This window comes from Sebastes umbrosus, chromosome 9 (assembly GCF_015220745.1).
Source record: "Sebastes umbrosus isolate fSebUmb1 chromosome 9, fSebUmb1.pri, whole genome shotgun sequence".
Classification (NCBI taxonomy): Eukaryota; Metazoa; Chordata; class Actinopteri; order Perciformes; family Sebastidae; genus Sebastes; species Sebastes umbrosus.
This window is the reverse complement of record NC_051277.1, coordinates 14,045,608-14,072,210: the sequence shown is the minus strand read 5'-3', so window position 1 is coordinate 14,072,210 and position 26,603 is coordinate 14,045,608. Positions and strand designations below refer to the sequence as shown.

Below are 26,603 nucleotides of genomic sequence, written 5' to 3'. Positions count from 1 at the left end.
ATCAATTTAAAGAAAATGTTACCATGGACACTATGATTCATGTGAGACTATGTGGACATTTTACCAATGCATTCTGGGTGAGAAAGCAAATTTTGAAAAGCAAACAACTGAGTTTGCAGCACGTTGAAAATATTGGCACAACACAGCCAGCAGGAGCAGAAAATACAGGCCAACACGAACCTCTGCAGCCACCACAAATATAAAGCCCAGAGTGAGTGTTTACCTGATAATCTGCTCCGCAAATACTTCAGTAAAATCACTCCTGAACGGACCAATATTGCTTTGAAAAAATCAGATCGAGGGAGTTTGACTTTTTGCCCCGTGAACGTGAAAGTGTGACCTTTTCTGTGGTGGTTTCTGCTGATACTGGAGCAGTGGAGTGTGTGACGCAGCTCAGCCATCCGAGTATCAGGCCTTCATTTGTAGTGATGAGCGAATGTTTGCCGGGCGAGCCAGGTAGCCTATCTGTTAGTGCCAGGGAAACGAGCAGCCCTTTGCTTTCCTGAGTGTTACTAAATGCCAGGATGAGATCAATTAGGGATCCAGGTCTTCAGAGGCTTTAGGAACATAATGAGGAACACTTAGGGCTAATGATTGGAGCTTGCATTAGCCCACACCTCACTCTCGCTTTTCCCTCTCCTCGCTGTGTGCATATTAGACACTGGCACAGGACGACTCAGCTGTTTTTTTTTTCTTCTTCTTTGCTGCCTCAGCATTGGCCACGGGTCTCCAAAGTAGCCACGGCCAGCATTGATCCGAAATAATTAAAGCAAATCCAAACTTTGATCATGGAAACCCAGAGAACAGGACGCTCAGGGGGGAGATTATCAACGAAAGCAGATGGAAAGGCCTTGGACGGCTTTCCAATGTGTTGGCGGTTGCGTGCCGTTTATGATGGTCGATTGTGAAACACTTCAATCCACAGTGGCCCCATTCCAGTCTATTAAAGTGTGTGTGTGTGTTTACATGTTATTGAATAGCAATGAAAGCAATGTGAATAACACCCTAGATGAAAAGCATGTTTGAGACTGGAACACAACACAGCGAGCACAAAAATTAAGAAGTGCTTCTGTTGCAGGAATAATTTATTAGGATAATTTCCCCTTAAGTCATTATAGAGTTTTATATAATAAAGTATAATAAAGTAATGCTCATATTGCTATTACTAACATTATTACATGTTAACCTCTGGGTTTTTGTTAACCCCTACTAAGGACTTTGGCTACATCCACACTAACAGGCCTACGTTTTAATGATCTACATTTTAGCTCCGTTTCAGAACTAATCCATACTCAGTCCATACTCACACGCCTGAAAACGCAGATCACATGACCATTCACATTGGGCATGTGCCAGAGTAAACAGAAAGCAGATTGATAATGCCGCTGGATGCAGGATTTGCCTCCTGCACAGTATGGTAGCATTATAAAATGCAGACTTTACCTGCACAACAGCTGCTAGCATAGAAAACAAAGGTCATCAATGCCTGTAATTCATTATCCATGTTGAATTAACCACTAAGGCTTGTGTCGTTTGTTTTTTTCTGTAAAAATGGGTTACGTGCAGCAGGGGTGTGACAGATCAGGGAAGAACACGTTGTGACTGATCATCGTTTTCAAAAGTCTCTGTTTCTGCCAACCAGACTAAAATGCAATCCCATAAATTTCAGACTAAAACAGGTTCAGCAGCGTTTTCACATTTCTCTGTTTTATGGACTCGGAAATGCCAGAATACTGTGAACGCTATGCATAGACGTATGCATTTAAAAAAAATATATTAAATAGCTTGTGTGGCATAGAAGCATCTTTTCGCTTTCACTTTCTGTCTTAATCATCTCTTTCAAACTAAAGTCTTATTTTGCCTTGTGCTATTTCCAGGTGTTTACAACAGTATACATTCTAAAAGCATATTTTTATATATATATATTTGCTTCTTCAGTAGACCTTTGAGACTCAGTTTGTCAAACACAGGTGCATCAAATCACAGGGAAAGTTGCTTCATTGTATTTAGTAGTTGCAGGACCAAGATCCTGTTGGTGTGCATGGTGGAGCACCGGAGTGGTTTACTGGAGCCTAAATGGCACAGAGGCATCATTAGTGTTATTAGCCACACCTGTGCTTTCCCTGCTTGGCCGAGTAGCTACTGTACCTTTGTTGAGAGGAGCTGCTGCGGTGTTGAAGCTGTCAGATTGTATCTAGACTTCAAGCCACAGACTCGGATATTATAGGATAAGACATTTCCTGGGTCGCCACAGCTGGAGAGACTGTCTCTGTAGGTGAGAAATCAAATGAAATAACACAACAAAAGATGGTGCAGAACTTATTTTTCACTCTTATCTTAGGCTTCATGCTATCATGAGATGTTTGTTGCCGGTGTGTCAGATATTGCTGCTTTTATAGGCAGCCTATAGGCAGAGTATATTCAGTTTATTCCTGGAAACAGACCCAGCCTCATTTACAGTGTGAACTGTTTGCAATCATATTAAATCAGGTGGGCTTTTAAAAGCACCAATCTGATCTATAAGCCAAGCATTTATGCAAATGGCACAGACAGCTGGCAGACGTTTGGCTCTGTGACCCGATGAATATGGATTTTGTGGAATAGCAGAGAAAACGGAGGTGGATATTACTGAAGTGTGTTTGTGTGATTTAGCTTCAAACTGTGGGATTACAACCTGGCCAGGGTTTATAACCTAAAGTCGCATGACTCATGACCTGCCTGATTATTAGACTGGTGTTAAGAAGTAGAAAGAGCAAGTTGTTTATCACCTCTAAGACTGCCCTCAAAAGGCAGGCTCTATAATCCAAATGATCTTTGACCTGTGAAATTGCTCCACTTTGACGGAGAGAGAGTGGTGTTCACCTTGTGTTTGGGAAGTATTGATTTGTTGTTTGTATTCTTGATATAAAAGGATTGTGAAATAATATGGCAAGGTGTTATGCTGCATGGCTTCAGTTAGATCAGACATGGATAGAGGGTAATGATAAAGTGTTTGATTGAAGCTGCTTAAAATCCCACTCACATTATTGCCTGTCCTGTGTGCGTTAGGGATGAGACGGTGAGGAAATCTTCCCAAACTTGTGACAACACCGGTGTTACCGATTGCACCGGATATTTTACAAGAAAAGGTGACGGTCATTATGTGCTTTCTTTGATCTTTACCGTCGGGTGGCTGTGTGTCTGGCCTCTCAGGTCAAGCTATTGCTACGGGGCCGCAGGTTTCAACCTGGCACTGTTCCGCGGCCTCATTAACGTAAAGGCTCCCTTATAGTATTGAGTTTAAATCTAAAATATTGCCAAATAGGCACTTTTGCTTTTCGCTTCGACACCAAATCCTCCGTCATCTTGTCTGTCAACTCTCTCTCGTCCCGTGTGTGAAATCTGACTCCTGCTTCTCTGAGCTGAGACTCCATACGGAGCAGACATTTTCACTTTCAGTTTGTAGCGTCCATCGTCCGACTATGTATTGATCCCACGGCGTGAAAATGAACCAAATGGGTTTTATTTTAGTAAAAAAAGAAAAAGCAAAACAACGGTGGGGTCTGTGGGTACGTAATGTAATCGGTGTGTGCCCAAACACCGTGTAACACTGGTAACACCGACCACCACGGAAAGACCACCTGGATTTAGATGACTTTAACCGCAGTTCACTTGATAGAAGACTGGTACAGTGTCAAGATGTGTGTGATGGTTGAGTCTGGATGCTGCAACAGAGGGTTTCAGCTGTACAATGTCCAGATTCAGGCTGTTCTCATTCACTGTTCGTACTTACCTATAAATACCTATGAAAAAGAATGCATATGTATATATACCACGTAATCGTAAGCTAGGACGTGTAGGGCTGCCGCTGAAAAAGTCAGGTGATGTAGTATAAAGAGCGAGAAAGTAATTTTTTGACTTACTTTTGGTACTTAACTAACACTGCGCGTATAAATTATATAACAAATTTACTTACTACTTATCTTAACCCAAACCACAATCTTTTCCTGAACGTAACCAAGTAGTTTTGTTGCCTAAACACCACAGGGGCACTGATTGCTTGGTCAGCGCCCCCGGAGTGAGAATGTGTTGTGTTGCTGGACATTTCGTAGAAAAACGCACAAAAAACAAAACATAACCTTTTGTTAAGATACACACCATTGTATGAGGATACGTTGCCAGATGAAACATGCTATGAAGCTCATTCTCCTCTCTGTGGATCCTCCATTGATTTAATGTAGCCTTTGTTTATTCAGGGATTGTAGATGCTTGTTGTTTTATAAGTGAAGAGAATTATAAGTGCTCTTTCTGTTATTCATAACGACACCTGGGAGCTGGTCAGTGCGACCAATCACTGAGCTGCTTCAGGAAACCAGGTTTAGGTGGGCAGTCAAGGGGCTTCTCACTAACTAGCTTTCTTTGTAGCTTTTTGTAGTCTTTATTTTCTTGAGTTGTCATGGCAATGGCTCAGTCATCATTTTATGACCTTGATTTTTGTTGTGTTTATTGCATATTATGCTCACGGTGCATATTCCCAAATGAAGTTCAGTTTTGATTAAAATTTCAAAATTCAAATTACCAGACACAAATAGACACTGGGGGAGGGTAGTTCTAGTTTATGAATTTGTTAGTTAGAAACTTTATTGTTGACCTAAACCAATAAAAAAACAAACAGATGCAGTTATAAAAATTCCTAGAATTAGTCGCTGGATCTGTTAAATATAATAGAGTGTGCTGAGTGCACTGTACTGGATGGCAAGAGGGTGCATACACTAAGCACAGAGGGCGAGGTCAGGGGGTCAAGAAGGGGTTCAACAGCGAGCCCCGGGGTCCTCCAACACTTAGAGGTCGAGGGGGCTACAAGTAGGAGTCCAACCCTTCCTTTTAGATTCACAGTCAGTGTAATTCAGCCTGGCGTGTTGTCCCACTCTACACGTCCGGGGGAAATTATCCTTGTGTCGAGGACACACTGGTGTAATCCCAGTCTGTGACTAATCTGATTGCACCGTCATCAGCCCAGCAGTGTGTTTGTTCAGAGCTAATTTAAAAGCCATTTCACATGGGTCTTATGCTTTATTGTATCATCTTAGCGGCGAGCACTGTGCCCAAACAACAGAAATGTGTTTTTTTTTGCGGGAGCTTGATCCTATCACACTCCCACTTGTCATCGTCATAAAGAGGATTAAGCTCAGATTCGTCACGTCGCGGCGGGAATTATTGGTGCTGAGATAATCTCTGATCCACCTAATTTGCTGTCACAGAGAAAAGAATTGGATGAAGTGCGATGGGCCTCAAAATCCTGATGTGTTCTCATTGATCGGCGTCAACTGTGAGCGTGTGAGCTCTGCAGTTTTCGGGAGAGGTCCATTATCTGATCGCTGATGGTTTAGAGATGGTGCGTTGCTCCCAGGTTGTCCATACTGATTCTCCGGGGACACCTGAGGTTGTTCGGCTCTGACAACCTATTGACAACTGCCATTCTCATCAATTCACTCCACTTGCTCTCTGTAGTCACAGTGAGACCTCAGGGACTCATCAACAAGAGAGCAGTTAGTGTGAAATCTGTTAACACACAATCATCACAACTGTTATTGATTTAATCTCAGTGGTTGCAGTAATCTTAGATCGTTTTCACAGTTAACACAATCATGCTCTTCATGATTTTAATTAATGCAATTTAAGTTATATTTCAGAGCTGCTTAATGCTTCATACGAGGACAGGTGGAAGTACGAGTGCAGTACTGTTTGCAACACATTCTCACTCCCAACTCGTCAAATACCGCCGCTTGGTCAGTGGCCCTACGCTTCAAACTATGGCGCTCTAGGTACCTCTCTAGCATAGCGTTTTGGACATGACAGGGACGGCGTGTCAGTTTCTACTCATTAAATGCATAGTGTATTTTTGAAATAACCTTCCGTGTTCACAGGAAACGTACAGTTTCCGGTCGTTACATGCATACAGTCTCTTTTCCAACGTAGGTTTACTTATGCAATAAAACTTCTGGTTAGGTTTAGGAAAAGATTGTGGTTTGGGTTAAAGTAAGCTTGTTACGTAAAATAAGTATGCCGGTTATGTAACTGGCGTTAGTAAAGTACAGAAGTTATGTAACAAAACTACGGTAAAATAAGTCAACGTTGACTTGGTTTCACACACAAACAGCGGTCTCTTGGGTGAAAGTCTTGTTTGTTTGACTCATATTTCCATCCTCCGCGGACTTTCTCGCTCTTTATACTCCATCAGTTGCTCTGTTTGTCTAATAATGATGTGGATTCGTTTACATTGGAGTTAGTTGAAAGCCCGATGCGTCTCATACAGATGCTAAAGGGTGCCTCCCCTTACCAAAAAGAAGTTTATTCAAGTGTGCTATTAGTAAACTTAAAATAAGAGATACTGTATGCTTTCAGTTTACTTTTTATGTACTTGTCAGTAATATACTTTACAAAACTATACTTAAGTATACTTGGCTTAAACTGACAAGTATACAGAAAAGTCTAAGTATACTTGACTTATACTAACAAGTATACCGAAAATATTTCATATTAATCATTGGCTAAGTACTATAAGTTAAAGAAAACATAAAAGTATAGTTGCAGTAAAAAATATTGAACTAGTAGTTTACTGGGAGAATACTTTAAGGTGTACTTTCATAAACTAAAAAGTGGGCTAAAAGTAAACTAACAGTATACCTAAGTTCACTTGTAGTATAGTTCACTTCATAGTATAGTTGTTTTATAAAATATAACTTAGACGTAAACTAGTTATGTACTCAAATATATTATGTATTCTTACACTTAAACTACACTTAAAGGTATACTTTTTTAAACTAAAAAGTGGGCCAATTTAGTCCCAAGAAGTATTGAAGTAGTACACTTACAAGTATATTACTAGTACATTGATATTAGTATACTACATAAAGTATACTTGGGAAATATACTCGAACTTTACTTACGTTTACTTCATAAAATAAACCTGAAGTATACTACTTTTTCGTAAGGGTCGGTGCATCGCTATCAGACGGCGAGGGGCGCTGACCAGGCGTTGGTATTTGATGAGTTGGGAGTGAGAACAGGTTGCTGTTTGTGTACTAATTTAGTACAGAAGCAAGAAAGTATCATTAGTAAGAAGCATAACACGAACACTTTAGTACTGAACTGATGTGCTTCAGAGGCTCATTAGTGTTTAAAATTTCAGATGGTGCACAGCATCACACTTCTCCTGTCCCTCCTCATTTTGGATGCAAATTAAATATCAAATGATAATTTTATGAAAATAATTTTACAAAGTGAGACACTGATAACTAATCCTTAACGAACTGAATCACTGAGTGTTTGATTGAGGCCAGTGTCTGTACCGAAACAGCTCCACCTCAGGGCAATTATGCCGACCTTTTAATTCAGTGGATAGAATCTCATTCACCGAAAGTATAAGAAGGAGAGCCTCAGGGCTGAAGTCTCAGTCTGGCTTTCTGCTCAGTCACAGTGTGGACAGACATCATTTACAACTGAATATACCTTCGAGGGGGGAATTGTTTTTTTATCCACTATCAATATAATATTGTGAAATTAAATCAGTCAGCACATTTGCCACTGATGAAAAGACTTCAACACAAGTCTTCTCCAAATTGCTGCTCATGTTTGAGTGGAGATGTGTCTGAGGGCTGTCCAACGTGGGCCTGTAAGCATTTTTTTAGACATTTGGGTAATTTATAACCATTGGCTATTACTGGACTGTGTTGTGTTTTGCATCTACATACAATCCAATTACATTTAATACAGTAATTTTTGCTTATTAAGTATACATTCTAGTCTCTCATTATGTAAAACGTGGACAGTAATTCCATCATTAACATACTGTATATGGAAAAAAAAACGATTTTGAGCTTTTGTCACTAGCGCTAAAGGAGGTCAAAATCTCTGCAGAATTAGCTTTTTATTCTGAGTGTCAACGATCAGATTAGGTCACATGTGCGGGCTAAAAAAAAATCAATTTGAGGTTTTTATTTTAGAGTAGAGACGACATAAAGTGCAGCGTTGGCCGGCAGACACGTGACCTTGTGTCACCACAACAAGGACAGCTAGAGGGAAGTTTGCTGATGACACACAGGAGTCTCCTAAAATGGAACTGATGTATATTTTATTATGATGTTAGCATCACATTTCATATATCACATCCTCAGTCAACTCAAAGTGTGTCAAATTTGAGGGACATGGAGGACACAAGTGTGAATAAGTGCACTTTTGCTGCTCAGCTTGTCATAATGTCAGAAACAGAGAGAGAGAGAGAGAGAGAGAGAGAGAGAGAGAGAGAGAGAGAGAGAGAGAGAGAGAGAGAGAGAGAGAGAGTCGGAGGCAGTGATGACATGAAGGCTCGGTCTAACTGCCCTTTCAAAGACACTTCACATCTCTCCTTAGTCTCTATTTTCATTTTCTTTTCCTGGACTTCTGTCCCACATGATTCCTCTAGCATCGATGATGCACTGCTACCATTGTTGTTTAACAATAGAGTGGACTGTCTGATTCATCTTCTGGTGAATCTCGAAGGTCAGGCTGATCTCATGCACTGTTCGTAGCTATACCTACAAAAAGTAATGCACTGTAATTTATGTATATCTCACAAAATCAATTTGTGTGTCATCCACATAATCGTGAACCAGGAAATATAAATAGCGGCAAGCGGCGCATAGGGAGGAGGTCGAGGTGGATGGTTGAGTCAAAAAATAACGGACTTTCATACAGGAGACTGGCGTTCGTGTCACGTATGAAACCAGAAGCCAATGTTGATTTATTTGTCACGTTAGTTACGTACTTAAGTAACTCCACTTCCGTTGTTATTTTAAGCCAAACCACGATCTTTTCCTAAACCTAATTAAATAGTTTCCTCTGTAGACGGAAGTTTATTTTGAAAAGACTGTATGCATGTAACGAGCGTAGTTTGACACATGTTGCTGGATATTTGTCGGCAAACAAACAAAAAAGAAGGAATAACTTTTTAATAAGATGTCATACAAACTGTTGCCTGATAATACATTGCGAATGGACAATGCTGATGTTGACAGTGTTGAGAGTGTTTCTGCAAAATTTCTTTCAATTTTAAAACTGTCAAATGTGACTTCTCAGACACCTCTGACTTGACTTTTGAGGTGTGACTAATGTTGGCTCTGTGCACTGGCATTTGACAAATTATCCCCATTCCCAAATGGGAGTTCAGCAACTAAAGGTCAAAACTTCAGCCTTTAAAAGGCCACGAATGTTGCAAAACCTTGATGTATCTTCGTCCTGATTGGCCCAAAGCAAGCCTCTATCAACTTGTTTATTACGTTCCTGATTTGTCCATTTTCCAGTGGACTCAGACTGAATCACGAGGCAGCAGAATGAGTCACAGCCCCTCGTACACTACAAGACTGTTTGTCATTTTAGTCCCTTAAAATGTGTTTGCCCCCTCCGTGACTTATTGTGTGACAAGCCTTCTTTCAGTGTAGGATACTTTACAAATAAAAAAAGGCGAACTGTAGCTTAAACATGTTAAAAATCTTGCACATGAATTATTATTTAATGTTGTAAAGACACAACATGATGGATGCATCTCTGTCCCTCCGAAACGTTTCAGTGTTGAATAAAACAAAGATAATTTTCTATAAATATAGCTGATTTTTAGCTGATCCATTCATTAGAACCATTGGTATCTTGGTTACTACATTATGACCAAAAAAAGAAAAAAAGCAAAAAAATATGTAAATATATATAATTAAATAGAAATAGTCTTTAGCATGCTACAATCTAACAAAAGGTAACAAATCAAAATGCAACATTGTAATGTAACAATGTAACATTCATCAAAACGATGATGTTATGATCTGATTTATGATCTTATGATCTATGATTAGTTCATCTTAAGTATTTCAGCCTGATCATCAACATCATCAGTCTCGATGGTTCTAATATAATTATGTGTGTTATGATTTATGATCATTACAACGCCATCAGCATCACCGTCATCATTTTACAGCAGAGACAGACAGAGAGAGCAACAGCCTCATCTGTCAGCTGAGGACACAGTGTGAGACATCATCTATTCACTTAAAGCAAAAATTATAAGAACATCAATTACAGGAGTTTTTAACAACATAAGTTATATATATATACATATACATATATACAGTAGTTGTTCGCGTGTTTTTCTGAGCAAGACATTACAATAGCACGTTCAAAGTGTTCATGTTCATCATTTTTCTCACCTTTTTCCATAAAAAAGACCTTTCAAGTCACTTTAATTGTTAAATTTACTTATAGATGAATTAAACCGAGTTATTAATACATGTGTATACGTCATCGGTCCTGGCTCACAATTATGTGAGTTATATATGGATTTTAGTGCATTCATTTTCATAGGTCTTGCTACGAACGGTGTATGAGAACAGCCTGTTCATTAGGAATAACTGAAAAGCTCCATAGAGATCCAGTGATAATTATTTTTCACATTACACATTAATATATTGGAAAAATATTGACGAGTGCAGCTTTAACTTATATTGTGTTTAATTCTATGAACTTTGCTACATCAGGTTAGGAGACTGTATTTTTTTTAAAAAGTTTTTTTCAAGATGTTCCTCGCAGCGTTTAGCTTGTTAGTTTTCCTCAACATCATCATTATCATTCATGAGACGCAGAACAACAACAGTGTTATTTATGTTATTCGTGTAATGTCAACTTACTTTCAGCACCATCATCAATATCCTCACTTATGATCATTATAATGTCGTTATCAGTGTGATGATTTATTGTCGTTTACAACATCATCATCAGCGCCGTCGCTGTTTAACGCTGCAGACAGACAGAGACTGCATGGCTGGCTCCGTCATTGGTATCTGCCTCCGGTGTGTGTGCGTGTGTGTGTTGAGGAGGTCATGTGACTCTGCAGGCAGCTTGGCCAGTGACCTGACAGGCAGGGTGACCCGAGCGGCTGGTAACAGCGTGGACGGAGACAGCAGCCAAAATTCATTTATTGCTCTTCTTCTCCTCCTCCTCTTCTTCCCATCACAGACACACACACACACACACACACACACACACACACACACACACACACTCCCTCCTCCCTCTGTCTCCTCGGTGCCCTGCATGATTTGTTTTCCGATGTTTTTCACTGATGAGGGCGAGTTGCTTGGAAGGTCGGTGTATGTATGTGTGTGTGCAGTATTCATGTGTGTGTTGCCTTGTGTATATGTGGAGGGTTTTGCTGAAGAAGAGTGTGTACCTGCTCATATGTGTGTGTGTACTTTTGTCATCCAGTGTCTTGTGTAGACGACTACATCATACATCATGAGACAACTACTCCCTAACGAGGGGTTTGTCCCCTCTTTATTCTTTTTTCCGATCACGGCCGCTCCATAATTTGCGTTTGCATCCCGGCGGACGGTGATTCTGATCAGCACTTTCCTGATAAAGCGACAGCGCCGCTGACTGCATTACTTGTTTATGAATTGCTAATGGCGCTATTTATCACGCCGCACGTCACGATTTACCATATTCAAAGTCACGGTTAGCGGTTTTACATTTAGAAGGTGAGAATTTAAACGCGATCGACTATATCGTCTGTCATTTTAATTTATGAGAGATTAATGCGGCGATGCTCTCCTCCCCCGCACTCAACTAATGGCTGAATAATTATCATTCTCACTTTTACCACTTCAAGCTCTCTGTGTTGCTCTTACAGTACAGGCATTGAGGGAAAATGTTTTAGTCTCTAACCCTCTGAGACACGCAGGATCACCGGCGAACCTGACTGACTTTACTGTCTTTCAGAGGCTCTAGTAGGTTCAGTTTTAGGGGTAGAGTGAAGCTACAGATATCATATAAAACTAAAAAATGTAAGGAGTACATTGATACCATTGTAGTGAGACCATTTTTTTGTAATTTGACCTCACTGTATAAAAAGACCTGTGGTGCTCTCTAGGATAATCACAGCCTCATGAAACTTTACAGCCACAAACACAAAATAGCATTTCTAGGTAGATTGACAATAAGGGGGTTTCTGGGCAATTTACACAACAGAAGTACTCGCAATCCAATTGCTGAAAAATACAATTCTTGCAGAAATCTCAAAATGTTCAAAAGTTTTTCGATAGCAAATCACAGCATGGCTTTTTCTATGGTGTTCCTCAAGGTCTTGGTGTCTTAATGTGGTATTTTGGAGAGAGTAATGGTCATTTTTTATCAATTCCCGAGTGGTAAAAAATGTTTAAATGTAGCACCAAATCTGTGTAACAAATGGTATCAAACCAAAAAATTGCTGCAACAACTTATGAGACATAATAGAGCATGGAAATGGCCGTCATATACTTCCATCATAATGTTCTAGACCCTACAAGTCATTTTAAATAATTAATTAATTCACGTTTATTTCTGATTTATAACTAGAAGAACTTGACACACAGTGCTGAGCTGCATCTCAGATTAATCTACGGATTCCCAGCTTTCAGATGATGTACGTCACTTCTATGTGACATCTACTGTTGACCTGCTATCTCCCCCTAAAAAAGACAAAAACTGGTCTATGTGGGTCTCAGGGGGCTAACTGGAGGTCAAGAAAGATTCTGGACTAGTCTAAGTCTAAAAACGTGAGCAAAAAAAAAAAAAAAATCTGTTTCATGTCGTTCAACTCTGTAGCCTGCATTCAACTTTCTCAGGAAATAATGTTGCCTGTTTTTAATCATTGATACGACGAGCTGAGCTGAGCTGAGAGGAGGAAGTCCTGACGGCTGAGACTGACTGACTGATGCTTCACTGGACTTCTGAGTGCTGCAAAGTGAACATGTTCCAGCACCCAGATGAATTATTCCTCATAAACACAGTCCGTAACTTCTCCTTCACTCCGTAAAAGTTTGAAACAGGCGGAACCAAAATAAAACATTCATGTCAGGGAAAAAATCCTATTAGGCTTTGAATCAATTTTTCATACATATTTATGCATTTTCATGAGTCATGTTTAGACTCAAATGTTCAAAGAGGATTTTGATCAGCAAAGTGAATGACTAGTAAGCTGCATTTATAAATGAGTGACACATTGTTTTGCAGTCCCCATTTAATAAGGATCATTTACTATCATGTTAATTGATTTTTTTTTAATTCTAACTCTTCATTTTCCTACATTTCTACTCGGGTTTCTTTAACTTTGCATACATCTTTTCAAACTATCAAATTCCCTGGCTACAAGATCCAATGCAGAAACTATGATATTTAAATTAAGTAAAATATTCATAATGCACCAGCACATAAAACTGTATAAATGATGTACAAGACATCTATATTATGTATTTAATATTTCACAAAAATTCAGACATATTGGCGCAATTTGATGTCAACCAAGTGGGTTGAGCAGAGTTTAAAGAAGTCCATAAAAGAGGAACAAAGTGAACTTCTTTTATCAGATCAAGCTAGTTTGTCTTTTTAAAATGAGCTTCAGTTTACACAGTAATGCAGTTATTAAACCATGTTGCTGATGTGGAACATTAAACAAAATCAACTAGCCAAACTTTGCAACTTGTTCATTTTTAATGTAAATTATTGTAGTAAAAAATGTCTTTTCAAAAGTTTTTTAATTGGACTAGTGATGACTATAATTAATTCTTAGACTAAAACTGACTCTGTAAAAAGGCTAGAAAGTTCTTCCTGTGTCTCATTGTGAGGCTGTAGTCAGATGAAATGGGTCAGCACAGCAGCTTATTTATAGCCCAGATCACACTGCTGTCCGTGCTCTTTCAGCGAGAAATGATGCAATCAAATACACACCGCACCACAAGTGGCTGCTAATGCAGTTCCACTGTAAGGCCACGGGTCAGTTCAGTCCTCGCTCACAATGAAGTCACTGGCAGCTCACTTTCAATCTAACTCAAACAGCAAAGTATTTCATTTCAAATCCCAAAGACTCGCCTCTTTAACATGTTCATGCAGCCTGTAACACAAGAACTAAAAGCAACATAATCGCACGGTTTCACCTGAATGAAGTTTGTGTTGAGATCACTAACAGAAATAAACTCAATGTTAGTATTGTGGCTAAGTTACATAAAATGTTTAGACATTTTATAAAATAAAAATCCAATCTGAGGGAATGTAAGCGATTGTCAGTGTGTGTTGTCCCTCTTGTACTTCTATCTATTTAAGCTTTAGACCTTGAGTTTGAGGACATTCTGCAAAGTCAAGACATTTCTGCTAAATGAGGACCCTTTTTTGGAAAGTCGGGACAATTATAGAAAGTCAGGTCATTTTTTGAAAAGTGAGGATTGTTGTTTCGAAATCCAGGACAATTTCTAAAAGTCAGGACATATTTGGAAAGATATTTTGGTAAGTAAGGAGCTTTTGGGAAAGTGAAAGTTTATTTTTAAAGTGAAGTTTTTTTTGCAAACTTTAGATTGCCTATTTTTGCAAGACATTTCCAAAAGGTATGAACAATTTTTGGAAAGTTTTTAACCTCAAACAGTTTTTGGAAATGAAATACATTTGCGTCTGCTCCTCACTTTTTCAAAGAACTAAATCTAACTGAGGTTAATATTAGGTTTTGGTTACAGTTGGGGAATCGGTTTGTTAATGAAGGTCCTCACAAGTACAAATACCTTTTTCTTGTGGTAACCAGGCAACCAAGCCAATTAGTGAGCTTTCATCTTTATTCTATTCATTATTAATGCAGTCTATTCTTTCAAAATGTATCTTCGGCAATAATTTAAGTAAACGGGCTGTTTGGATACTTTGGCTCGATGCATCATCCGTGTGCATATAGTGTGTGTGTTTGTGCATGTGGAGAGTTATTGACTGTTGAAGCTGGAGTCACTGTATGCCTGTGGGCTGAAGGTAGACTGGGGATTTGACATTATGCAGAGAGCATAAGCTTAATAAGGTAAAGAAGGTAAAGAAGACAACTGTGCAAATACCACGACCTTATTGTAAAATCAATACGGCACTCAGCAGGACACGGAGCTGGTTAAGTGAATTAGAGCATTAGTTTGAATAACTATGTGTGTAATAACCACTAATGCATTACACTCCTGTCAGCATGGACTGCAAAAAGTTCTCTTTTAATTATTCACTTTTTAATTAAATTAGTTAAACTTAAATGTTGGTGAATTAATCGTATTTGAAGCCTTGGTGTGGACAGGTCCTGCCTTTTACCCATTGCATGCTGGGATAACGTCCAGGAGGAGTAAAGAAAGACAAAGTTTGGGTGCACATTTCATGGTATCTTCAATATAAATCTGGGTTGCTTTGAGCCATTTAAAACAAAAGACCAATGCGGTAGTCCTGTCCAGAGAGGACAGTTTATATGATCAGTCTGTTGTCAGGCCACTGTGACCTTTAACCCTTATATCTCCTGGGTGCTTGTATCACTGCCAGGCTACTGCTTTAGATGTGAAACTCAACAACTCGTACAAAAGAATGTTGATGTATTATGACTATAATCCAATCTCACATTCATCTTTCCGCCTGTCAAAAGTTCTCTTTCTCATTACAATCCGATCACAGCGTCGCATACATCACCCTCCGCCTTTGCATCTTTCTATAACCAAATTTACTTTTCTTGTCTTTTCAGCCTGGCAGCATCGAAAGAAGCTGCGGCGAGGAAAGCTGCCTCCCCGATGCCGCCCTCTGAGTTCCTGGACAAACTCATGGGCAAAGTCTCGGGTTACGATGCCAGAATTCGACCGAATTTTAAAGGTAGGAGCTGCCACCGAGGCTCAGTCGGATAAGACTAGGAATGTAGCCAAACAATATCCTGAGCTGGTAATGTGTTGTTTCTGCATTTCATTACCTTCTCTAAATGCCTTTTTTAAGGGTTTAGTCAAGGTTGTCGCCGAGGAAGGTTTGTATTCAATTGTTTCATAAAAAAAAAAGAAGATTAAAAGTTTATATATAGATGTCTCTAAAATTCTGTTGCTATTTGTTTAATCATCTCAATGTTGTTGGTTGTTCTCAATCTGTCGATCTCTTTCATTTACCCTTTACAGTGGTCGTCAAAGGTAATTCTGCCAATTGCTCAACTTGCTAAATATAGAATTAGGCTATTTCAGGTGTTTTCAGTCCCCGAAACCCCATTTGCTCCCTTTTTTTTGTTTTTACAAAACCCTATCCCTGCACTTGTAGCCCAATCAAACAGCATTCCCATTAAGATATTTGAGATATTCTCCAGTTAACATGGTGCTAGATGGCTACATAGTATCCTGAGTGCTTGTTTTTGGTGGTCAAGGTAATGTGTCTCTCTCCCACAAGTCTGCTGCTAAATATGATTTCATGATAATGATGATGATGAAGATGCTGGCGATGATGCTAATATAATATTTAGTGACCTCTCCCTGAATGGAAGCCCCCATAAAGACACATGTCAGAGGTTTCTATATTAAACTTGCTCACATTAGGAACACAGTCTGGACGTTAATACATTTGTGTGACATTAGCAAAACTGGGGCAACCCTCCATATTCATTAAAGGTTATGAATAATACAACAAGTAAAAAAAAGATTTCAGTGCACCATCACGGAAACAAAAACTGGAATCGGCCTGAGTTCCACCTTGTGTTTTTACCAACATAACTGATTAATGGCATAACATGCTACATTTGAGCCTTGTTGCATGTTAAATACTGACATATCTAAGTTTTCAGAATGGATGTGAGTAATTTTCTATCGCTATATATTTAGTTCGGCAGGTCATTTGTGTGTTCTGAGTGTACAAAATATCAGTACCCATGTTGATATTCCACCTTCCTGTGTTTAAATCTCTGCAAGTTTCCTCAAAAGAACATCAAAGAATATCATATCTTAAACTTGTGACTTTTGGTTTGGCTAATTTGATTTAGTGTAGATGATCCTCGATGCACCTTTTCTTGTGCTTGTGCTCAAATGTAATTTCATTAGCTGCTGGTCTGATTTTGGCAAATCCAAAATAGCCAACAGTGAAGGTTAGAAGTCACAGAGGATAATATCCTGTGAACCTTGACTATTGGAACTGATAAAACCTGGAGGGATGATGTAGTGTATCTTGTTACCGATTGGCTGTCCGCAACTCTTTCTCATCTTTACAGCAGATTTAACAGGTGGAATTAATAGGTGTCCTGATGTTTTGTACACTGAACACACAGGGAATCAGACTGCTAGAATGTGCAGCAGTGAACCACAGCTTATGTTTATGAATGCTGCCATGGAGCTTTTTCTTCTTTTTTTTTGCTGAGCCCATAATGGCATAACCCATTATATGGTGATCTTTGTAAGTGGGATATCGCAGCTCGTGCAAGATAGAGTTGGGAGGGGTGGAGGGGTTTTACCGTGACTAAGTGTGTATTATTAAACCTGCCGCGGCTGCAAAACAGCTGAAACTGCTCGTCCTTCCTGACCTGCCAAGAATTTGCTCGGGTGTATTGTGAGGCCTCGTCGTGAGTCAGTTTTGGAGACCATTTCTATTGTTTTAATTTGATTCCTCCTCAGCTCTGGTTGGCAACAATCCAGTGTGATTCACTGCATCTAGTGCTGCATTGACCTTTACAAATCAGGATTTAAACAGGCCGACGTGACAGTTATTGGAATTTATGGCTTTTATGTTTTTTCCGTTCCTCTAATGTGATGTGATAAAAAAAGTTTAATGCAGATGAAAGTACTCTCTGGCATTGTGTTAGACATGCATATACTAATAACAATCCTCCAGCTGACGTCAGTGAGCTTTCAAAATTTCAACCCCCGGTTACAAAAACGTATAAACATCATTTGATTCAATGTTCTTAAACAAGTACAATATTTTCTTTCACTTCTCTTTTTGGGTTAATGTGTACCAAAGTGATCTGTGATGAAGACGTACATACTGAGGAGGATGAGCCCATCTTTTATGCTAATTTGTGTCAGGGGCCGTTGTTAGCAGACAGTGCCCGATGTGAATTTTTCCCGACTCTGTCATGGCTGTCAGGTCGACAGAGTGGCGTAGCGTGAGCTCTCCGACTTGCTCATTCATGCAGTTTCTTTTTTTTTGTGTGTGTGTCCCCTACCCACTAACTACGCCACTGCATTACCGGCATCCCACTCATGAAATAAACAGCTTGACAGCAATGCTCCTTAATAAACTCTGGGGGGGAAAGGAACAACATTAATGTACTTGCACATTTACGGCATGAGAGGGAGTCAGTGAGGGGGTGGGAGGCACAATGGAGGACTGCACTCGTGCAACATTTCTCAAATGTTTTTTAGACAACTAATATTAATAATAATAATTAAAACAATTACTGGATTGAGGGAACATAAACAAAAACATGGCAAGATTTTAAGGTTTAATTTAATGTTGAATTGTTTAGAATTCCTTAAAATGAATAATCAAATCAAATTAAAAATTAAATGAATCCTCATTTTGTCTCCACACAGAAACCTTTTTAGGACCCCTAGGTGCCGTGGAACCTTAGTTTGAGAGACCTTGTTTGGTATAAGAATAGGAATAGTGATAGGCTACATTTTGTCAATAACACTGATCATAATAAATATTGGGATATTGGACAATACCGTGTCAGTATATTCTGAACACTGAAATTCCCAAACATGTGTCTGAACTGCAGGATTATAGAACTCCTTCTTTAATGCAACATTTGGAGAGGTTCATGCAAACAGTTTGATGTCACTTGGTTTGCTTGAAATCATCGTACCTATCATACCTTGTGATTGACAGGTCGCTACCACGGCGTTGTCCGGTCTGGGAGTTGTCCGTGTTTTCGCCTTTAGATCTTTAACCCTATCACAGTGTGTTTTCAGTTCATGAAAGTTAATTATAACCTTTTTTTCGTCACCTAAAAATGTCTTATTCAGTATTCGGTTGAACTTAGCTCCACCCTCTCGTGTCAATTCTGATTGCAAAAAACCAAGGTGGCGACGGCCAAAATGCCAAACTCAAGGCTTCAAAATAGCAGTCCACAAACCAATGGGTGACGTCGCGGTGACTACGACCACCAAACCCTAACTTCCTGTGAAAACAGAAGTTTATTTTGAAAAGATGCTATATATGTAACAAGCGTATATTAACAAGTCATCCCTGACACGGTAAAAACTGACGCTAGAAGGTATACCTAGAGCATCACAGTCTGAAGCGTAGGACCAATGACCAAGCCTCGGTATTTGACGAGTTGGAAGTTTCAAAGCAAAATCATGTGACGCTAAACTGCCTTTATGAACCTCCACCATTACCTCCCATCACAACAGATTATAATAAGGAGCAAAAAGGAATGCCCTATGGGCTAGATCACAAAATCGCTACTAAATGGTGACAGCATGATAGTGCAGCTAGTTTTTCTCTTCCGCCTACACACACCTCATCAAATTAGCACCAGCCCCTCTAATTTTGGATGGAGGGCGGGTATAGGGAGGGAACCAGGGGAGGGAAGAGATGAGATTTGCCGCAAGCTACAAATGTGCCAGCATGAGAGGAAATTACACTGATCATGACCGGGGGTCCAGTGTGTGGGCAAAAAAAGGCTTCCGATTGATTTAGCAGGTTCCTCCATCGGAGAGAGAAGAGAGCAAACACTCCTGACACATTCGGGACAAGCCATTTATAATCCATGAGTTCCTTCATTCTCTCTTCCTGCTTTCTCATTCTTTTATATTTTACTCTCCATTTCTTCTTGCCTTCCTTGACTCCTTTCATGCGTCCTTCATCCACTGACTCATTCATGTTTTTGTTACCTTTCTAGATCCCTTTCCTGCTCCTTACTTCTTCTTTTTTTGTTCTTTGTTCTTTTGTCCGTCTCACATATTCTTCTTTCCCTCCTACTTCTCTTCCTGTCTTCTTTATTCCTGTCAACTTTGTTTTGTAATCAATCTTTCATTCTCTCTCAGTGTTTGTACCTGCTTTATACCTTCCTTTACTTTCCCATAAATCTTTCTTCATTCATCATTTAATCAATCATTTTGAATTTGTATCCTTCCCTTAAATGTAATCTATGTAGTCATGAACATTTCTTCTTTTAAACCTGCCATCCTTCCTTCATCCCTTCCTAAGCAGCTTTTATTGTCTAGTCTTTTCTTTAAACATCCGTTTTCCTCTTGTATGGATGAAAGACAAGGTCATTAGTACAGTGATCGGCCCATGCTTTTTTTTTCTCCTTACTCCCCCCCTCCACTCCTCGGGCCTCCTCAGTATTCGAGCCGTGTTTACCGACCCCACTGATTCGTGAAACAAATTGGACTCCTTTGACCCGGTTGGCCAGCTGGGCAGACAGAAGTTGAGCTCACAGCAGGAAGAAGCTGGAAAGTTCCTCATCAGTGAGGACAGGGAGACGTAGTAGAACGTCAACACCGGGCCTTTTCTAATCTACCGGCCGTGCTAATGAATAACCACATGGCGTTGTACGGATAAATGAGTGTGTGTGTGAGCGAGGTAGGGACATAACAGAGAGAACCGGGAGAGAGGGAAAGGTGTGTTTGTGAGTGTCTGTTTGAGTGTGATTCCTCTTGTGTCTGAGTGTGTGTGCACACTTGATGAATGGCACATACTACAGCTGCGACTCCCCTCTCCGCCATAACCTTGTCCTTCCTCATCACTCAAGCTGAGCGGCAACGAGGACGACGACCGTGAGCGAGCTTCTGGTTTTAAGCTCAACCAGAATGGGCTGCTAGTGAGCTGGCTATCTATTGCCGCCGCTACTCAAACCCCCCCCTCCGCCGCCTCGGGACGGGAATCAGTGCCTGAAAAGACCCTGAACGCGTAGGCAACCTTAAATTCAGTGTGCATCAGGGGTTGTGTGGGTCTACTTCAGCAGGTTTTTCATCTCCAGCTCTCTTGAACAGCCACTGTGGCTGCCTTAGCTCGGGGTTTGCTTCTTCGGATACAATCCTTTTTATTTCATGCTGCTCCCACGGTTGGTTTGGCAAAGCTCCCTCCTTCTCTCTGCTCTTAAATCCCAGTGATGATCAGTGTAAAAAAAAACTGTTGAGAATCCACCACTGTGTCTCTTTGCTTCTGAGCTGAATGACGTGGCATCTGAACAAGTGGACGAGAGTAAATATACGACGTACGGCAGTATATTTACATGTATGGCTTCCTCCTTTCTCCTCCTCTCTTTCCTGTTTCTCTTTCTCCACAGCCGAAGTACTTGTTACTACACAATGCTACACTATATACTCTATACTGCCCTTGTGTTGTTACGACGCCCTCCCTGTTCCTCTCTGCATCTCCTTTTCTCCTTCGCCAGGGTTGAACGTGCCGAGGTGGGACTGTAGTTATTAGCTGTCGGAGCTTGACGTTCATTTGGTGTTATCAGCACTTGTTTAATGGCTACTTAATGGGATTAATGGGCATAAGGTAATGAGCGTGGGATGGAGGAATGGCTGCGGGGGAAAGGAACGGATGGGTCATGGAGGGAGGGGCGGGGAGAAAGAGGGAAAGGTGAAGGAAGGGGAGGGAAGGTAGCTTTGCAAATGGCTAACCGACTTGGAGGGATTTGCTTACGACAGGAGATTGGAAAGAACTGCAGATGGCAAAAGTGCAATCCAGGATCTCACGCTGCAAACACAGAATATGTTTCCACTAGCTTAGCGCCGGCGTATTGATGCTAACTCAGTTCCCAGCGGACTTCAGTATTGCTCAGTTATGTATAACACTTGCAGCACACATGAATAAGCAGCTCTGAGAAGCACACTGTAATATCTACTCCCTTCCTCCTCCTCTTATTTCTACTTTTCTGAGAACTACTTTTCTACAAGGATGCAAACACAGAAATGTGCCGGAGTGAAGGGACATCCTTGCCCAGAGGAAGGTCTCGTGGCTCTTTTAGTATTCTAGGTAATGGCCCTATCCTTTTCCAAGCCAGGAAATTTGGATGGGGACTATATTGCACAGAGCGAGGAATTTTAATGTCGTCGCAGAGGTGACTCTCTCCTGAGTTATGACAAAAATATTGATCACGCCTCAACGTCTAGCGGGAGGAGGTGGAACGGCAAGGGCAGCGAAGAGAGGAATATTGAAGAGGGTAATGGTAAAAGGCAGCCAAACGTAGGAGGGCACTCAAGACGGACTGAAGAGAGAGACTTAGAGGAGGGAGGGGGAGAGGAGCCGGCAAATGGAAAAGAAGCGAGGATGTTTGCACTGATTGTGCAGCCAAAAGTAGCAGTCGAAAGCCGTATATTATCCAGAGCTAAAAGAGAAATGATCAGATAATTAGAGCGCTGTCAAATGAGCCGTGTTGTCAAAATGGATGAAGTCTATCCGGTCATACGGTTTGCTATAAATACCTCCCACCGCTATTGTTTCTTCTTGATCTAAAGACAGTGAAAACGTGGAATCTCTTTAACTCGATCAGTGAGAACAGTTACTCTATCTTCCTCCCTCTGCAGTCCACTGGTCCATGGTTAATAAGTTTATAAGGAGGGGAATAGTGCTTTATAAAAGGCCATTCAGTCCTCCTGTGGAATCCCATCACACCTCTAATTACCAGCTTGAGGAAAAAAAGGTTAAAGCCCACCGTATCACTCTAAAAGGCCTGATGGAGAGGTTGACGCATAATTGTTTACCGCTGTGACACAATCACGAAGGCGGTAAGCTGCTGTTTCCAGGCTCTACATGGCAGACGTGTCTAATCGTCCGCTGATGCAGGCAACCTGGGAGTACACTGAAGACAGTGAAAAACATTTAGGGGAAAATCCCTGTACTCATTTAACAAAAATACCTCTGTTTTCCAACACAAAAGCAAGGCTTTTTTTTTGTTTTTACACCTCTCCTGCAAAGCCAGGAGAATTGATTCTGCACAGCGTTAGTAATTAGCTCGCGTTATGAGATCCCCGCTGCCAGCAAAGCAAAGCCCAAAACCAAAGCTGCTGTGGTTTTAATGCCAGAATCAGGTGCTCAGATGTTCGACAGGCTGCCTGGCCGCGGGGCTAAGCCCGGGCTTAGCCCTGACACAGAGAGATTGCCGTGCGCAGAAGAGGGAGGAAAAATTGCCTTTCATGGATTCAGGCAGATTATAGAGTTTAAGTCACCTGTCTACAACAGTTCATGGTCACGACGAATACTTTCCATCTATCTTAGCAGCCATTTCCCTTTTTTTCGGGCTGACAATGACAGATTACAATATCGCTCCTAGACTTCTACTCAGCGTAGTCGCAATCCCTCACAATGGCAGTTGTCAAGTACAGCAAAGCAGGCCAGGCCCGGTTTACTCAGTTCAATGCGGCTCGGAGGCAAACTAGGACATCAATCAACAAATCTGAGCTATGGAAGGAATAAAAACTCGTCTGTATATGGTGGCAGGACACCTATTTGGCCTCACTTCGGAGTTCAGAGTAACAGGAGGAGAATGAAGCTGTTCATTTTGATTAAAATCAAACACTGCGTGGTGACATTTCTAACTTGATGTGTGATCATTATTTGCTCAAAACACATTAAATGTTTGAAGGTCAGAATGAGTCGTATACTGGTTGACCTTTACAGTACATGAGGATATTTCTGGATTCTAGAAAGGACTATTAATTCACAATCATTGAGACACGTGAACAGTACTCAAACTTTCATACTTTTTGCTTTCTGTTCTTGCTTGAACTTTCTAGACGAATCCGATAAACCTCTGCTCTTCAATGATGCATCAGTCTTTTGTAGCAACGTTCCTGGAGTGAACGGTTGAAATGCCTTGTCACTGTGAGGCAATGAATCGCTCGGCCTTAACTTCCAATTCCTTGACATTAGCAGGTCGGCATTTCTCCATTATAAATCAGCCCTCTGTGGAGACTAAAAGTTCCCTTTCTGTGGTATGACTGATATTATGTGGCCCATTTGGAAGTGGTTGAAGATTTACATTTTTGGGGGGTTGAAGTAGAACCTTTTGTCATTCCGATGGGCTCCATTTCTGCCAAATGACTTCAAATTAATGGCGCCCATTTGAAGAGAGAAATAGGCTATAATTTCATTTCAGATTTGGAGATCATCTATCCATTCCTATGGGGTTACAGCTCCATTTCTGTATGGCTGCAGTCAAATTATTGCGAGGGGGAAAAAAAAGAATCCATTTGGAGAACTCTGTTACGAGACCGGTTCATTTCATTTGGGAGTCATTCCAGAATATGCAACTCACCACCGCCAATGTGTTGCCCAAAAGAGAAGAAAAAGAAAGTGTAATTTCCTCAAAGGCCAAATGAGGCAAAGATCAAAACAAAGCCAGTTTGACATGTGGTCTTTGCATTCTCCCCGCCCTCCTCTTCCTCCTCTTCCTCCTCTTTCTCTCTGGCCTCTTGCTTCTCCTGTAGTGCATTTTGCTAGTCTGACTTAAGCTCCTCTTGACAGAACTGCATTGCAACCCTCCTGCTCATCATCTCAGTGCATCGCCTCTCCTCTCCTGCCCGCTGCAGTATGGCAGTAGATTGTACCTCTACAGACTCGTGCATCCCTCCTTCCTGCTATTGCCTTCACAGTATGTTGCCTCCCCCCCTCCTCCCTGCCCCTCCTAAGTCTCCCCCACTGCCACACACTCACCCCCGCTGAGTGTTGGCAGCAGTGCGACACCTTAGATAATCGAGCCTTGCTGTCTTGTTCGCTCCTTGATAGACAAAGCGGTTGTTTTCCTTAACGAGGACAAACAACGTATATAGTTGGTAACGTGTTGATAGAATATGCTGTGTTTAATTCTGATCTTTTTTTTATTAGACCCCAAAGGCTCCAAAAATGAAGCTACTCACAAGAAAGGTACTTTACTTTTTCTGTTTTTTTCCCTTTTTTTCTTCTTCTTTTCTTCCCTCACCAAGGTTTTGTGTCTGTCAACTCATACGATGATGAGGCACTTTCCAAATGTTGAGAAGAAATGTCTTCTTGGTTTCAGGATTGTAGAGGTGGCCATGTATTGTTCCCAAATTGTATTGTCTAGAAAACACTGTAGAACATCTGGTGACAGGAGCAATTAAGCAAAAAGAATTCCAGTATTTTTCAAACATCAGCAATATTTCTTAATTCATTATGTTGACGCAGACATTTTTTCTCATTAGTGGCAAAACATGTTGAAAAATAAATGCTCAGCATGATAATTCCTCCAAAACAGCCAATATTAAGCTGTTGATCCCAGGCCTGTTTCCATAAAACTGTCAGTTCTCTCTGGCAAAACACGGCCTTTTCTGTGAAAGCAGTGTCTCCCTTATGAAGGCAACTGTAGACACACAGCTCTTTTTTAACTCGGCTTGTGTGTAACCTCACCGTGCATCATTCTGCTGGTCAGAAAACTTTTTTTTTTTTACTTGACTATGGCTGATGTGTAAGTCTATTGAAGCATATATAGCACTTGGCAACTCCTGTGCATAGTATAGTAGTTATAGCATGAGACAACTCCCTCCAATGTCAAGTTGAACAAAATCCCTACTGGGTGCCAGATAATGGTGCACTGATAGTGAAAAAAGACATCTGCTTGATGACCAGAAGGACAGTGTCTAGTTACACAAGCTGTTATACAGCATATGCTTTCATTTCATAGCAGAAGCAAATATAGAGCTACATAGTTGATTTTTACTATCGCAACATACTGGACAACTGTAACTGTAGTGTGTAGTAAAATGTCTATAGTGTTGTTGTATTGTATCCCTTTGTGTCACCTATCAGCTACTGTACCCGACAGCTGGGGAGCTAATATTACCACAGATCCTGACTCAGCACAACCTTTTGCTCGGTTCAACTGTTTCACCCAAAATTGCATTTTGGGTCCTCGTAGTGTTCTGCAGAGAGAGACGAGCAGAAACCCCCACAGACGTTTCACACTCAACATCTTTTCTGGCGTCTGTCCAAAATTCTGCGAGCATCTTCTGAGCTGCTCGCACACAGGAGGGACTGCTTTCATAAGTTGTGATTCATCTTATGTTATAGTAGAGTGTGTTGTAGGATAGTATAGTATTAGTAGTAGTAGTAGTAGTGTAGATTACTGCAGCAAAGTATGATAAAGAACTCTATGCATAGTATAGCGTAGTATTATAGTATGAAACAGTGCAGTATAATATGTAAAGAGTAGCACTGAAGTATAGTATAGCATAGAAGTACACAGTACATTGTGTATTAATATAGTATAGGATATAATACTGCAGTAGGATAGTATAGTATAGTAGTAGTAGTGTAGTTTACTGCAGTATAGTATGATCAGGAACTCTATACATAGTATAGCGTAGTATAGAGTTGAGTAGTATAGTACGAAACACTACAGTATAATATGTAAAGAGTAGCACTGAAGTATAGTATAGCATAGTATAGAAGTACACAGTATGTAGTGTATTTATATAGTATAGGATGGAATACTACAGGAGGATACTATAAAGTGCAGTGCAGCAGAATCATGTATTGTGGTAGCGCAGTATAGTATACTATAGTATAGGATAGTGTAATATAGTACAGCATGGTACAGCATAGTATAGTGTAGTAGTAGTATAATAGAGTACTTTACACTACAGTAAAGTGCAGTAAAATAAAATGCAGTATAGTAAAGTGTGGTAATAAATAAACCTATACAGTGCATTAGAAAACAATGCACTACAGCAGTATAGTGTATTTTGGTAGTATAGTATAGTACAGTAAAGTATAGAATAATACAGTGAAATATAGCATAGCATAGTATAGCGTAGTATAGTATAGTAAACACTACAATTAAGTGCAGT

At 40.4% G+C, this 26,603-nt stretch overlaps 1 protein-coding gene across 4 annotated transcripts in view; it reads left to right on the top strand.

The window, feature by feature from the left end:
- glra1 (glycine receptor, alpha 1) overlaps positions 1-26,603 on the top strand; it is a 124,010-nt gene that overhangs the window by 13,802 nt on the left and 83,605 nt on the right. For 2 of the 4 annotated variants that reach the window (XM_037780865.1, XM_037780864.1), the window contains exons 2-4: positions 15,560-15,684; positions 15,975-15,986; positions 24,625-24,663. In XM_037780865.1, coding sequence (XP_037636793.1) covers positions 15,560-15,684; positions 15,975-15,986; positions 24,625-24,663 — 176 coding nt within the window. The remainder of the gene's footprint in view (positions 1-15,559; positions 15,685-15,974; positions 15,987-24,624; positions 24,664-26,603) is intronic. The other 2 variants (XM_037780867.1, XM_037780866.1) reach the window with 1 other exon arrangement.